Source organism: Schistocerca cancellata, chromosome 9 (assembly GCF_023864275.1).
Source record: "Schistocerca cancellata isolate TAMUIC-IGC-003103 chromosome 9, iqSchCanc2.1, whole genome shotgun sequence".
In the NCBI taxonomy this organism is placed as follows: Eukaryota; Metazoa; Arthropoda; class Insecta; order Orthoptera; family Acrididae; genus Schistocerca; species Schistocerca cancellata.
The window spans coordinates 12123016-12139573 of record NC_064634.1 but is presented as its reverse complement, the minus strand read 5'-3'; the positions used below and the strand labels follow the sequence as shown (position 1 = coordinate 12139573).

General features: G+C 39.6%; 1 protein-coding gene across 2 annotated transcripts in view; it reads right to left on the bottom strand.

The window, feature by feature from the left end:
- Positions 1 to 16558, bottom strand: part of LOC126101571 (protein argonaute-2-like) — a 317714-nt gene that overhangs the window by 184673 nt on the left and 116483 nt on the right. For both annotated transcript variants that reach the window (XM_049912221.1, XM_049912220.1), the window contains exon 8: positions 2789 to 2919. In XM_049912221.1, the coding sequence (XP_049768178.1) occupies positions 2789 to 2919 (131 nt within the window). The remainder of the gene's footprint in view (positions 1 to 2788; positions 2920 to 16558) is intronic.

Genomic DNA, 16558 nt, shown 5'->3' with positions numbered 1-16558 from the left:
GTTTTTTCCCTTCTAAAAAAACCTCATTCACAAAGCTATGCAATATATATTATTAACACCGTACAAAAGCGCTGGCAAGTACCTTTTGTTTGGTAAGTCTCATCATCTTTCTTTTTAGATATATTTTTCCCACGTGGAATGTTTCCCTCTATTATATTCTTATTAACACCTTAGTTAAACATCTCACTTTTCATAGAGTGATACTGATTAAGTTTTTCACAGGAACAGTGTAGCATTTAGCTGTTTACATTATTAGATAACTTCTTTGTAAAATAGTATTGTGTACTAGGGATAAACTGAATCATATCCCATTGTTTTAAACAGACTGGCGTTACATTCAGGAGGGTGGAGGCTATGATCTACATCCAGCTATCCTCATGTAGGTTTACCATGATTTCCCTAAATTACTTCAGGCAAATATCACAATGGTTCCTACTGCAAGGACACAGCCAACTATCTGTTCCATCCTTGTCAAACAAGGCCCGTAAGCATATAAACAGCTAATTTGTAATTTATTTGCGTGAAACATGTAATTACATGCATAGCAATTGGTAGTACAATGCAACAGTATACAATCTAATTTTACTTTATAATGGGAACTTGAGAATGTAGTCCAAATTATTTGACATAATAATACTTTAGATTTTAGTTTCTACAGTAGGCTATAGAAGCACTCCTCAATGAGCCACAATTTTAGATGTTTTTTGAATGTCTCTCTAGTTATTACCTTCAGTTCATTTGGCAGTGCATTGTATATTTTGCTCCATTAATATATTGACTGTTTGCAGTTTTTCCAGTCTTCTGTGTATCTGTGTATCATATGGTAATTTTGTACTTGTCTAGTATTGTGACCATCAATTTCTGCATTACTACAGGTATATTTCTTATCTTCTACAGTTAATACTATTGTTTCAAACATATACATTGAATAGATAGTCAGAATTTTAAATTCTATAAACAATTCCTTACATAATGTTCTAGCATCTTTTTTGCCTAATATTCTCAAGGCTCTTTTCTGGAGTTTAAATATTCGGTCTACATGAGTTTTGGAAGCACCGCCCCACAGTGCAAGACCATATGCTAGAAATGGATGTATTAAACCAAAATACATCATCCTCATTGTTTGGGAATTAACATATGGAGCTATTCTTCTTAAAACATACAGGCTAGATGATAGCCTTGCACACACATTGTCAATTTGTTGTGTCCATAGTAGTTTGCTATCTATGCATATACCTAGGAATTTACACTCACTGCAGATTTTCCCTACAATATTACTATCTTGGGAATCAATACAAGTTTGCAAATCACCAACATTGAAGGGGATTATATTTGTTTTTTGTAAGTTGACTTTTAGATTATCATTTTCAAACTTTTCCTTTGCAATATCTAATTTTTTTTTACTACTATGCCTCCCCAAACAAAGGCCTGAAGTGTCATCTGCATACATTGTAATGAAGGTATCATTTCTATCTTTGGGAAGTCATTGGCATAACGTATAAAAAAGAAGGGACCAATTATCGATCCCTGAGGCACACCAAATTTAATACTCCTGACTCTTGATGTATAACTTTTTAATGTTTCTCCACTATTGTGTGAAATTGAGATACACTGTCTTCTGTTCTTTAAATATGATGTGATGAGGTGCAATAATATTCCACTTATGCCATCTCTGGCCAGTTTTGACAGAAGTACCTTATGATCAACCCTATCAAAAGCCTTTGATAGGTCTAGGAAAACTCCAGCTACTTGCATGCCTTCATCAATTTTGTCACGAGCTTTCAGTATAAAGAAGTGTTGCAGTCATGGTGCTATGACCACTTCTGAAACCATGCTGAAAATCTCCCAGGATGTTGTGCATATTATAATGCCCTAACATATATTTCACAATTATTTTTTTCAATTAACTTGCTAAAAACGGAAGTTAAGGCGAGTGGTCTGTAATTTTCTACTAGTTGTTTATCATCTTTTTCGTAGAGAGGTTTAACAATGGCTAATTTTAGTATGTCAGGGAACACTCCTTCTTTTAAGACACTATTTATTAGATGCACCAAAGGATACGTTAGATTGTTTTCACACTGTTTAAGTAAAAATGGAGAAATTTCATCCCATTCAGCGGATTTTTTTGTTTTTACATTCTCTGATGAGCTGCAAAATATCCTTGATTTCAAGTTCATGGAGTTGATTAGCTTCAGAATATGATCTAAATTATTTTTGCTGTTCTTAACTTGCAATACGGAGATACTAATAATAATAATACTAATAATAATAATAATAATAATAATACAACTGCACAGGCAGCTAATGTAACTGTTGCCAATAAGGCTACCATTAATACTTGCAGAGCTTGTTGCATTGATTACCCAAGCAACATACATATTTAATAACTTCAGCTACTGCTGGAATATACTTTTGTTGGCTAGCTTTTGTGTTATCCATAAGTTACCATTATTGGTGAGTGTTGCTTTAGCTTTTGATAGTATCATTTACTGTAGAGAATAACGTATAGAATTCCTGTCCTTACATAAATGACAGTAATTTGAGTAAATGCCTCTAGCATGAAGTGACAGTATCATGATGCTAAAGAGTTACACACAAAACAGAGGAAACACAAAACTTTTGAAATTTCAGGGTATGCACTCAAACACACTAAAAATTCACTGAGCAAACATTATTCATACATCAACAAAACAAACTGATGATTTTGCTCAGATTATTTAACTATAACGTCACAGAATACAAAAAAGTGTGGGAGTCAAAGCAGTCACATAGGTCAATAAATACATACCATCAACATTCAAAAATGGTTTCCAACCAAGGATAACACTTTGATAAAATCCCAACCACATATGCATTCCATTTCCTAGTGGGAAAACTTGTTTTGGTGGTGTAAAAAATGAGCGACCAACTTGAGTAAACCTGGAAAGATTTTTTTTTTTCGTGAACATAATTATGGATACATGGAATATTACAAGTCATTTCTAGTTAATTATTAGCTATATATACAAGTAGTAATAATTCTGGTAAAACTTTCTGCATTACCATGTACGCAACTGTTTATGTACCATAAGAAATAAGGGCAGCATTGAGTATTTAACATTACTACAAGAAATACAAAATACACTCCTGGAAATGGAAAAAAGAACACATTGACACCGTTGTGTCAGACCCACCATACTTGCTCCGGACACTGCGAGAGGGCTGTACAAGCAATGATCACACGCACGGCACAGCGGACACACCAGGAACCGCGGTGTTGGCCGTCGAATGGCGCTAGCTGCGCAGCATTTGTGCACTGCCGCTGTCAGTGTCAGCCAGTTTGCCGTGGCATACGGAGCTCCATCGCAGTCTTTAACACTGGTAGCATGCCGCGACAGCGTGGACGTGAACCGTATGTGCAGTTGACGGACTTTGAGTGAGGGCGTATAGTGGGCATGCGGGAGGCCGGGTGGACGTACCGCCGAATTGCTCAACACGTGGGGCGTGAGGTCTCCACAGTACATCGATGTTGTCGCCAGTGGTCGGCGGAAGGTGCACGTGCCCGTCAACCTGGGACCGGACCGCAGCGACGCACGGATGCACGCCAAGACCGTAGGATCCTACGCAGTGCCGTAGGGGACCGCACCGCCACTTCCCAGCAAATTAGGGACACTGTTGCTCCTGGGGTATCGGCGAGGACCATTCGCAACCGTCTCCATGAAGCTGGGCTACGGTCCCGCACACCGTTAGGCCGTCTTCCGCTCACACCCCAACATCGTGCAGCCCGCCTCCAGTGGTGTCGCGACAGGCGTGAATGGAGGGATGAATGGAGACGTGTCGTCTTCAGCGATGAGAGTCGCTTCTGCCTTGGTGCCAATGATGGTCGTATGCGTGTTTGGCGCTGTGCAGGTGAGCGCCACAATCAGGACTGCATACGACCGAGGCACACAGGGCCAACATCCGGCATCATGGTGTGGGGAGCGATCTCCTACACTGGCCGTACACCACTGGTGATCGTCGAGGGGACACTGAATAGTGCACGGTACATCCAAACCGTCATCGAACCCATCGTTCTACCATTCCTAGACCGGCAAGGGAACTTGCTGTTCCAACAGGACAATGCACGTCCACATGTATCCCGTGCCACCCAACGTGCTCTAGAAGGTGTAAGTCAACTACCCTGGCCAGCAAGATCTCCGGATCTGTCCCCCATTGAGCATGTTTGGGACTGGATGAAGCGTCGTCTCACGCGGTCTGCACGTCCAGCACGTACGCTGGTCCAACTGAGGCGCCAGGTGGAAACGGCATGGCAAGCCGTTCCACAGGACTACATCCAGCATCTCTATGATCGTCTCCATGGGAGAATAGCAGCCTGCATTGCTGCGAAAGGTGGATATACACTGTACTAGTGCCGACATTGTGCATGCTCTGTTGCCTGTGTCTATGTGCCTGTGGTTCTGTCAGTGTGATCATGTGATGTATCTGACCCCAGGAATGTGTCAATAAAGTTTCCCCTTCCTGGGACAATGAATTCACGGTGTTCTTATTTCAATTTCCAGGAGTGTACATGACTAGCACGTACATGCGTAAAAGAAGACCGTGTTACTGGGAAGTTCACAAACATTTTCATGAATAGAGGCATGAGCCTTGCCCAGTAAATGAAAAATCTCATTCTGAAACGAATTTTCAACCTGCAGGAGGGTGACTGCTGGTATGACACTTCTTTTTAGTGATTCCATCGGCTTTATTTATCTCTTTGTTTGTTGTCCTCAGTGTTGACATACTGTGTTGCTACACTGGCTGAAAAATGGGGATTGTATGTGGACACAGACTATAGTAAATAATGTAGCTGACAGATGCATGTTACGTTTCAAAGTCTTTCACTACCACTTTTCTCAACCCCCCCCCCCCTTTCACAACCCCTCACCCCCCAATAATACACAGTTATTTGCCCAGTGCACTGTTGTTATAGCTTTCAATAAGCCTCATTAATAGTTTTCAGGTGAACCTCCACATACTCCTACAATAGTTTCCTGTGAACATCTACGAGCAGTAAAACCTAACCAAAAGCCCACAGCTCTTGAAGAACAGAAAGGTATGCTTGGAAACAATCACTGTCTTTGTTTTTACACAAAGCCTATTGTGTAACACTTATTTTACAGATGCATTGTTGTTGTTCTAACCAACACAGGTTCCTTGTCTGAAACTCAGCTGTGGACTGATTCTCTCGTGAGCAAAAATCAGGCCCTTATATATCATCACAATAATAGGTGCTGAAACTACACATTGTTTAAAGTAAAATTTACAGAAATTACAATTAAAACTCATTAAGTTAACTGAATACATCGGAAAATTGGTTCTTTTTAACAGTTTCTTCTACTGCAAGAGTTAGGCCGAATTATTTGTATAAATCGTGAAATCGACATATATAGTTATGGAAACAATACTTTTGACAAAACTGTTAATTACTTTGGAATTAATTAAGGGCTGGCTTTGCTAACATGTTTTCAAACAGAGCTACATAAATCCTTTAAGATTACTAGTATTTCGTCTACCAAATCTTTATAATTAGTATAGAATTTGTATTTTTTTATATGTCAACAATAGAATTTAAGTTACAAAACAATTACTGATTTCACCCTATAATTAAAGATACTAACTACGGATAGTCAAAATAAATTACAAAATCAATTACATACATAAAGATAATCACAAAATTAGATCTGGTGTTATATTCTTTAAAACTGAGGGCCAATCTTTCTCTATTATGAAAATGCAGATTATATTTACATATCTTAATGTTAATTAAGCCAAAATGAAAAAATGAATTTTAAGGATGCAGATGACAAAACGAGGGTGCTTTGTCACAACTTCCTGGCAGAGTAAAACTGTGCACCATAATGAGGCTTGAACCCAGAAGGCAGGAGAAAGGTACTGGCTGAAGGAAAGCTGTGAGGGTGAATTGTGACTCATGCCCTGATAGCTCAGTCAGTAAAGCATTTGCACACAAAAAACAAAGAATCTGGGTTTGAGTCCTGGTCCAATTCAGAGTTCTAATCTACCAGGAAGTTTCAGGATGTCATATGTTCTCACTTAAGCAACACACTGGCCAACCACCAACTTACAGCACATTTAAAGAACCCTGCTCTTCCTCAGAACAAAACTCCGACATACCTCAATGTGACCCAAGACAGAATTTTAAAGTTATAGGCAAAATCTAATGAGACACAGTAAGACTGAGAATTAGGAACAACCTTCTGCAAAAACTTCAGTACCACATGGGAATTCTTGATCTCCACCCAGTGTGTTTTATTTCTGAGTCTTGCCTATTCTGCTGCATAATTTAGTGCACCAGTGTGGCTCATGGTATCCTTGTAAAACACGTTATAAAACTACGACACACCATGCAGATGTTATCTAGAACAATAACACTTAAACTTACATATTGGTTTCATATGCTTAGCTCTACTTGATGACAAGGATCTAGTGGTCTTAGCAGGAAAAAAAAATGCAACAGTGCTATTGAAGTCAGAAGACTACTGACCAAAGATTGACACTTTACTGCAAGATTAGGGAAGGATGCAACATTATCTGTGACACGCAAGACCAATGATCCATTCAACAACTCAGAATTGGATAGGAACACCATCTGAAGGCTTTACCACAGGACTCTGGTGCCACAACAACTATATGGCCTCCCTAATGTGCACAGAACGGGTTTCCACTGTGGCCTGTACTGAACATAATAAAGTCACCAACACACACGATAGCCAAACATCTGGCACAGCTGTTTAAACCTCTCGTGGGTCACTGCCCACAGCATGTCAGGAGCTCCACAGAATTTGTGAAGCTACTAGTCAACTTTGATGTCAAGTGACTTTTCACCTGTGTACTGTCGGAAGTTTCCTTAGCTCTATTTGAGGGACATTGCAAAAGCTTTTGACATGAAGTAACCACCACCTATTTCAAATGATGTGGTAAATTCTATAATCATATAGATGTGTTGCCATGGGTTACCCTTTACGGCCGGCCGGAGTGGCCATGCGGTTCTAGGCACTACAGTCTGGAGCCGAGCAACCACTATGGTCGCAGGTTCGAATCCTACCTCGGGCATGGATGTATGTGATGTCCTTAGGTTAGTTAGGTTTAATTAGTTCTAAGTTCCAGGCAACTGATGACCTCAGAAGTTAAGTCACATAGTGCTCAGAGCCATTTGAACCAATTTTACCCTTTACGTCCAGGTATTGCTAATCTCTACATGGAGCACTTCAAGGATTCAGAGGTGAATACCATACACCTAAAACCAAAAGCATTCTATAGATATGTAGACAACACCTTTGTGATGTGGTTACATGATAAAGCAAACCTAAAGGAGTTTCTACATCATCTTAATGGTATACACAAAACACAACAGCATCAAGTTCACCATAAAGACGCGAAACCTATTCTTCTTGGGCATTTTGATCACGAGAAGTCTGGACAGTACTTTGGGACACCCAGTCTGCAGGAAGAAGATGCACATGGACCTCCACCTTAATGCTCAGAGTTGCCACCATCCAGTACAATGCAACTCGGTGCTAACCACCTTAATACTTAGAGCCACGTCTACCTGTGAGAGGAAGAGCTCACTGAATGAGTTGTAGCACCTGCAGCAAACTTTAAGCAGAAATGGTTACAACAACACACAAATACAATGCACCTTATAGACAGATAAGAGGAGGGAGGACGAACCAGAAGAAGAACTACAACCCAAAGTTGTGGTGTTCCTGCTGTATGCAGGGCCGCTGAAAGCCAAGATCACGAGAATAGTGGGGAAAAAATCAAATGAAGACTGTTTTCTGCACAATGCAAAAAATTAAGAGCATGCGTGGCTCAATTAAAGACTGTCTAGGACAGCAAACACTGGGCATTTAGAGTATCGAGTGCAAATGTCGGTTCAAATGTGGGATGCTGCACATCGGACAGACCTGGCAATGTCACCTTACAGCAACATTAAGAAAGACACAGAAACAGTAGACTATGGCAGACACACACGTCCACAGCACCAGAGCATAGTATCAATGAGGAACACAACTTTGGTCTTGAACAAACACAGAAGCTATGCGGCACCAATGTGTTCTGGGACTCTAATGTCAAAGAGGCAGCCTGCACAACAAGCTAATAAACCATGGAGGAGGATTTCAGCTCAGCACACTGTGGGACTCCACAATTATGAAAATGTGACAGCAACATTCCATTCTGAAGGCAAAGCAGCAGTAGACAGAATGGACAGACATCAGAACTCATTGCTTGCACCAGGCACACACCATGTTCCACCACTCCCAGCCACGCCACGTTGCTCCACCACCAGCGTGGCAACCTCTTCCAGAGGCACTTGATTGGCCCACCCGTAGAAGATGTCAGCAGTACAGTGGCTATATAGATATGCAGAATACAACATCCAGACATTTCACCTGAAAATGATGGGTACAAAACTCACTGAAACATTGCGGGAAGACAACACCACCACTCGGCTGATCACCCAAGAAGATTTTATCAATAAACAAGTTAATCATAAACAGATAGTAGAGCTGGGTGTGACATGAATCTAAGATTGCAGATGAACCAAAGAGGTGTTTACTAGATTCTCTATGTTTGTGGAGTATTATTGCTCAGAACTTTGTATTGAATTGACGAATAATTTTTCCAGTTATTAAAAAATACTTTATTTTATTCCACAACTAACCCACTTTTTAGTGGAATTCGAAATTGACATACTGAATGCAACCAAACATTGTACATAATGATATGTGACTTTTTAAATAATTTACATAATAGGAGTATAGGAGTTCTGACCTGGAAAATCTTTCAGTGTACACATTAAAACCATAAACAGCTTACATTGTGTTATTGCAAAGCAAATTAGAAGTGATGTGCCCAATAACTTCACAGGAACAATGGGCACATTGTGATTAAATTAAACGTTCTGGCATGTTCTAGCATTAAAAGGAACTTGCCCTGTAGGAAATTTTAAACTGCATGCTCCACTAATGAAAAGCTAAACATTTGGTTTAATGAAATAGTAAAATACATGCAGTGTATGCCAAGATCGCAAGAATGATGGAGAAACATCAAATGCAGACTGTTTTCCACACAATGCAGAAAATTAAGAACACGCTTGGCTCAAGTAAAGTCTGGCTAGGACAGCAGGAACCAGACATTTAGAGTGTTGAGTGCAAATGTGGGATGCAGTACATCAGACAGACAGAGCAATGCATCTCACAGCACCATCCGAAACATACAACAAACGTTTGACTATGGCAGACAGACAAATCCTCAGTGGCAGAGCATAGGTCAATTGTAAGTTACATTCTCTAGCATGAATGGGCAGAAATTTGAACACAAAAGGCTGCTGTCATGGATGCAACATGGACTGATTAAAAGATAAGGACATCTTTACTAACAAGTGAACACAGCCATAAAACTGCAGAGCCCCTTTAAAGAAAGCCATGAATAACGGGATGGAATATATCTGCGAAACTTGCTGTATTTCTACAAGTTCCAGATTCTTCTAGAAAATGGGTTCATCTGAACAACCAAAACCAGTCAGGCAGTAAAAGAAAGAATTTTTTTCTACAATCAAAGAAGAAATACTGAGATGACAACTTAGTGAAAGATGGGTAAACAATATATATATTATAAAAGTAAGGGTCCAAAAATGAGTCCCAGTACAATCAAGGGAGTTTATATGGTGTGATAGCCCTCTACTCCCATCCAAGAAGAGGGTTCCCAGCTTTGTCTGAAGGGTGTGCTTTTGAAAATACAAGGGCTGGGAAGTTTTGTCCTCTAGAAATTTCTAAAACATTTCAGAACATACGAGAGTATTCGAGAGCATTCCACAACATTTCAGAATGTTCTGGAATGTTCCACAATGATCCAGGATGTTCTGGAATGTTTGGAAATAGTTAGGAACATTCAAGAAGATTCCAGAATGTTCAAGAATATTGCAGAACATCCCAAATCACTGTGAAACATTCCAGAACACTCTCGAATGATGTGGAATGTTGTGGAGCACTGTGGACCATTTGAAACCTTTTTGGTACTTCCTGATTATTTGCGACTGGTGGCGCTACCCGTTGGTAGGGGTACATTAAGCAAAACCTGTCGTGGGTTCATATGTCAGTTTCTTATCAGCAATGAGGGGAGGAAATGAAAACTAGTGCAGTGAGTGAATAAAACCAAACAGTGAAGTGAGAGTAGTGAAAATAATATGATGACTGAATATGAATCGAAAATAAAGTGTGTAAAGTGTGTGAAGTGTGCTTCATGTATTTGGTACTAAAACGTTGATTTGATTTATATTTTAGACAATGCCCAAACATAAAAGAAAAGGAGATCTTGCCAGTTCTGCACCACAACAGGCGAAAACAAAGAGAACAGTGACAAAACAAAACAGACGAAGAGCACAAAGCACGTTTAAGTTCCCAGAGAACAGTTTAAGTTACCAAAGAACAACAATGAGCACCGTAAGAAGCAGGAAACTGAAGAACAACAAAGTGAATGAATTGAAGAACCAAGAACTGAGACACAATCTTAAGAGTTAAAGACTGTAAACTCAAGCCAGTCTTGAAAATATCACCCTACAAGGATTGTGGATGAGGACAAATCAACGGTACAACCTAACAAATGAAGCATTGCACTATGATCTGATGCAAGAACACAACAAAAACAAACATGTCATAATTGGAAAAATGGATAACATCTGCAAATTTTGCAATGCAAAAATATTCAGTAAAGGAACATGTGGATTCTGTTCCATCAATGGAAAAATTCGATTACCACCACTGGAAGCATCTCTGCAGGAATTTTTACATTACACGACTGAGGAAACTCCAGAATCAAAACACTGTCTTCAAAATATAAAAGTGTACAATGCCTACTTCCAAATGACTTCTTTTGGTGTCACTTCAATCAATACTAACAGAGAAGAAATTGATTATGGTTTCCATCTGCAAGTATATTTCATCAGAAATGAAGAAACAGAAACTAATCAACAATGAACAAATAGCCGTGGATTGAGACAAGAAGTAGTCCAAGACATACAGAGGATCTTACACAAATACAATCAACTCTTTCACATATTTAAAACAGCACTAGACCAAACAATTTCTGATGACTCAAAGTAGACATCATAATTCTGGACAACAAAAACACAAGCCGTGACATAATAGTACAACAAAGAAGAGGAGGACAACAAGGCATAGGCTATTTTCCTGTGTTAAAAATATGGTTCGGATTGTCGTCATTCTGATTGATTATAATATTTTAAACGGCATTTATGGTCAATATTCTCACAAAATCTGTTATTTTTATGTAATTAAAGCTTAAAAATTATTAAATGTCAATATTTGGCCACGGGATTGAAAATGCTGTTATTGGCTGATGGTGGTGACATCACAGTCTAGAAGTATGTACGTGTGTTATAGGAGCATTACCCAAAGTTATGAGGTTTTTATGTACTTCTTCTGCAAACAGTTTAGCTATTCAGTGATGGAAAATGCTATTACAACTTTTAAGTAACAATAGAAAGGAATTTTGTGTACACTGATAGTGGAAGCCTTGCGAAAGTTGATGCGTTTATGCTCCATCCATTTAGAGTGGTGATATGTGCAATGACGGACATTCTTTTCCCTACTCCCTGCAACATCATTAAACTTGTGACTTTTCATGCTTTCCCGACAGATCTGTTGCAAATACGCTTCTCGGGTTTGCCGCCGGATCGTATTGTGTAAATCGTACAATATTTCTTCGATGCAACTGCTCGACATCATCAGGTGGTGGTAGCTGCTGCTGTCACTGCTACAAGGCGCAACTGATGATAATTGCACAGCGGCGTCGGAATTTATCATGACGGGGGCAGGCAATACGCGTGCGCGAGAAGATGCTCATAGTTGGAGAAAGCGGCGCTCCTGGTGCCCCCTACTGGGAGCTGCAGAAAGGCCGTCCACGCGTGCGCTTTGGGCAATAACTGTGCTGCCGGACGCTCCTGCGGATAAAGTATGAACTAAATCTCAGCTACTCGTTGCGTCACTTGAGGAAACGGAAGTTCTTATTCTCCCTGTTTTTGATTTAATGGCAGCCAGTGCTGGATTCCAGGCGGCGCTCAGTTGAAAACCTGCATCCCTGTCGATTAGATTGTCCGCCGTGCGAATATATATGGCCTCCTTAATAACACAGTCCCAGAAAGATGACGCTGGGGATAAAATTTCCATCTGTTCGTAAAGCATATGATGTCCCGTGTCCAGGCAATGTTCCACTACCGCCGATTTATCAGGTTGCCCCAGGCGTGTATGATGATGATGTTCGACGCAGCGTTCTTGCACGGTTCGGCATGTCTGTCCAATATAAGATTTTCCACATTGGCATGGGATTTTGTACACGCCACGTTTTCTGAGGCCAGGGTCGTCTTTGACAGAGCACAATAAATTCCTCAATTTTGCTGGTGGCCGAAAAACACACTTGACGTCGTGCTTTTTGAGGATTCTTTCTATTCTCGAAGACATGCCGCCAGTCGCGCCTTGTAGCAGTGACAGCAGCAGCTACCACCACCTGATGATGTCGAGCAGTTGCATCGAAGAAATATTGTACGATTTACACAATACGATCCGGCGGCAAACCCGAGAAGCGTATTTGCATCATTAAACTTGCTCACAACTAATGAACTGTAGAAATTTTGCAAATGGATCTGTATATTACAGCTAGATTGTCAACTATCAGTCACCAGCTACGACCCAAAGCACAATAAAATTATTCTTGGCTAAACTTAGTGTTGATTTTCTCTGTATACACTTGGCAGAGATAATGCACTCAGCTGGTATTCAGTGGCACAACAGATAGCATTTCTGACTGCACATAAGGAGGTCACATGTTGGAATCCTGGAAAAGTCATATATTTTTAAAAGTTTTACATGAAATATGAAAATAGTGTTAGCAAGACCTGATTGTAGCAATTGTTTTGATTTGTGATGTACAGTATATAGCTTCACATTAGTTTTAGTTTGAAAAATGGACAAAAGATGATAAATGCGTTTACTTTGTGAACAAACAATTCACTTTTTTGGAAAGCATTGCTAGTAGTGAAGATATCACCATACACTCACAGTACCTTAAGGTGTAGGGCAACAAGTTTATGCGGAGAGATATAAAGTGAGTACAACATGCAGGTGACACAAACATAAGAGCTGTGAGATTTGTGAGTGTAAACTAATGTCAGCGTCTGAAGCACACACTTCATCTATATGTAAGATGGTGGAACTACAAAAGTTTAAACAATAAGGACCCTAGCTGGACAGTACAAAGATAAAAACATTGTTTCTAATAAAGTAAAAGGTGTGTGGTCACATTAACTAGAAAATATCTTTTTGGATGTGATGTGTGTGAACAGTGGTTGCAAATGGAAGTGCACATAAACAGCAAGGAAAACACAATAATATTCTGTTTCTGATCGGTGTGGTGAAGTTTTGTAATGTTGATTTGGTTTTCATATGAGAGGACTGTCGAGTCATTTTACAAATAATTTAAAAGGTTTTTTTGGGTTAGATTCAAATCAGTGATCTATGGGCATCATCTTATTAAATTCGACAGTCTACCGCTCCAAGAACTGAGCTACCGAATAATTGAGGTGTAGCTGGGTAAAACAACAATTTTCACTAGGAGTTTGATTTTTTCTGAATGATGCTAGCCTTCGATGTACCAGTGGGAAAGCATATCTTGGAGGTAAGTTAATGTTAACTTCTGCATTGATGTGGTGGCAATTTGCCAGTACAGTGCAACCACGTTTTACACATCTTCTCATTCTCTGAAAAACACAAAAACAACTTTTCAAGGGCTTTTATAGATGAACAAAAAATCACTGTAAATCGGAATTGTGACAGCAGGAGCAGCGAGCTAGCCAGTGACGTCACAGGCATCACGTAACTCGAAGGAATGTTTTAGCGGACTTTCAAATTGTTTGAAATTAATTCCAGTTTTCATAAAGGAATACTGAAATTCAAGAGAAAATTCAAAAAGAGCATAAAATTACGTAATTAATAATTTAAGACAGTTTCAAGAACATAGTTAAATATCCCATTGCAGAGACACACTGTTCACATGATGCCCTTCAATATCCCTTAACATTTCTGCACAGAGAGGACAGATATCATTTTAATGTGAAACAAATCCAAACTGAGACAGGTGTAGAAGCAAACAAAAAGTCACTTCCAAGAAGTTCTGTGCTTACCGCTTAATGATCTGAGACAATGAAACATATGACCACATTCTCGACATTCGCTGTTTACTCCAACCATTACTGGTATATACTTATGCAAAAATAGGAGCACGAAGAATGTTTTACATAAGACAGAATCAGAAGAAGCCATGCACAGAAGAATACATCCTCCTTCAAGAAGCCATGATAAATGACAGAAACATTGACACATTGGAACAATGGTAAACTTATCCTCATCGTACAAAGGAAGTGCGAGACATGCACGAATACACTAAAGATGCTATCACCTGCATAAGAAAATATGGATGACCTGATCTCTTCATAACATTCACATGCAACTCGTCATGCCCAGAAATCAAAGAACAACTAAGATACAGACAAGTCCCCATGCAGTGACATGACATACCGTATTTACCCGAATCTAAGCCGCACTCGAATCTAAGCCGCACCTGAAAAATGAGACTCGAAACAAAGGAAAAAAAGATTTCCCGAATCTAAGCCACACTTGAAATTTGAGACTCGAAATTCAAGGGGAGAGAAAAGTTTTAGGCCGCACCTCCAAATCGAAACAAAGTTGGTCCATTGTAATATGAGACACAATTTAGGTCGAATGAATGACGATACAGCTACAGTAGTTTGGTTCGAGTCGTAAGCTTTACCAGGTAGCCATTGCTATGCGTCAGGCACTCCGTCCGTATTTATACGGGTACCCTTCCTTTTTCACGTGCTTCGTCTGGTTTGAATCGATTGCTTATTTTGTTTGATCTGATAAGTGCCGTTTTCTCTGTTATATGTGTTTACGTCACTCTAAGCTGAAATTAAATCACTGTACTGTGTCATGCATTGTTTGTCGCATTCTAATAGTGCGTGTTTACGGCCTGTCGCCGTTCGCGGCATGGCTTGCTTTTGTGCACGCTACCGCCGCTTACAACTAAAAAGAGGCGAATCGTCTCATTAGCGAAGCAATGTCAAGAGACTGCTATTTGTTGTTACTTACACTGCTGCTTTCTTTGAGAATGATCAACAAGAACCAAATAATAGGCTGCGTATGATAGAACATGTTCTGAACGAGAGTTAGGCGAAAATTTTTCTCCGTTTGAAAATCTTTGCGGCCGCTTCTTTAGTACATCAAATTCTGCACAGAAATTAGAGTCATCTTAGATTTAAAAATCTAGTCAGTTGGCGTGGTTCATTTCTGACTGTATCACTATTAGGCTAAGAATAATACGAATATAAACATGACACGATAAGTGTATTCTTCCGCATTTGCTGTTGTCTCACTCTAGTTTCGTAGTTTATTAGGCAGACAGGATTTAAATGAGATAGCAACAAACACGGAAGAACACATGGCAAAATGTTTATATTCATATTATTCTTATTGTGAATGGTGAAGAGAATACTGCTTGTGATTCACATTTCATCAGGTTACTATTAGCAACCCTTCTCTTCTCACAGGTAGGAAAAAATTCAGAACGTAGAGTTGGCCATATTGAAAAACATCCCAAACAGTCTTGCCAGTCGGATTTTCGTAGTACATTGAAATTCTAATACATTCGAAGATGAACAATACGGAATTTGTATTTACTTAGTTGGATAATGTATGAAAATGTAGTGGTCAAAACTCGGGGCGGAGAAAAAAAAGCTCGTCTTCCACCTTTTTTTTAATTTATTTACTGACGCAGAGGTTTTGGCGCCAGTATTTATCTTTGTGCCTACAAAGCATGTCTGTGTAGCGCTACATATATTCGATGGCAGAAGTTAGTTGTGGCGGCACCTACCAACATATTTCAGAACTTCGGCTTGCTTTGCACTCGATTCTAAGCCGCAGGCGGTTTTTTGGATTACAAAAACCGGAAAAAAAGTGCGGCTTAGATTCGAGTAAATACGGTAATACCCAACGTTTCCTGATCAAAGCAAATGAGATTATTGAAGTCATCACAAAAAACAACATCTTTGGAACCATCAGGTAATTTCCCAGTCTACAAGAAGATCTAGAACAGTACAACATAGTAATGAAACACACGATTTACGGACCATGCAGGCCATTAAACCCCAATTCACCACGATGAGTGATGGAAAATGTCCAAAAAAATACCCAGATTAATACTTGGATGACACACAAACCAGAGTTGATGGCTATCCCAAATACAGAAGACAATCACCCAAAAATTGTGACTTCACAGGAAAAATACAAATACGAGGCAGTGACAAACTGGATATGGATAATCAACGGGTAGCACCATGTAACACACTACTCTCCAAAATGTTTCAAGCACACATAAACGTAGAATACTGCAATTCAGTGAAATCCATCAAATATGTCTGTATGTT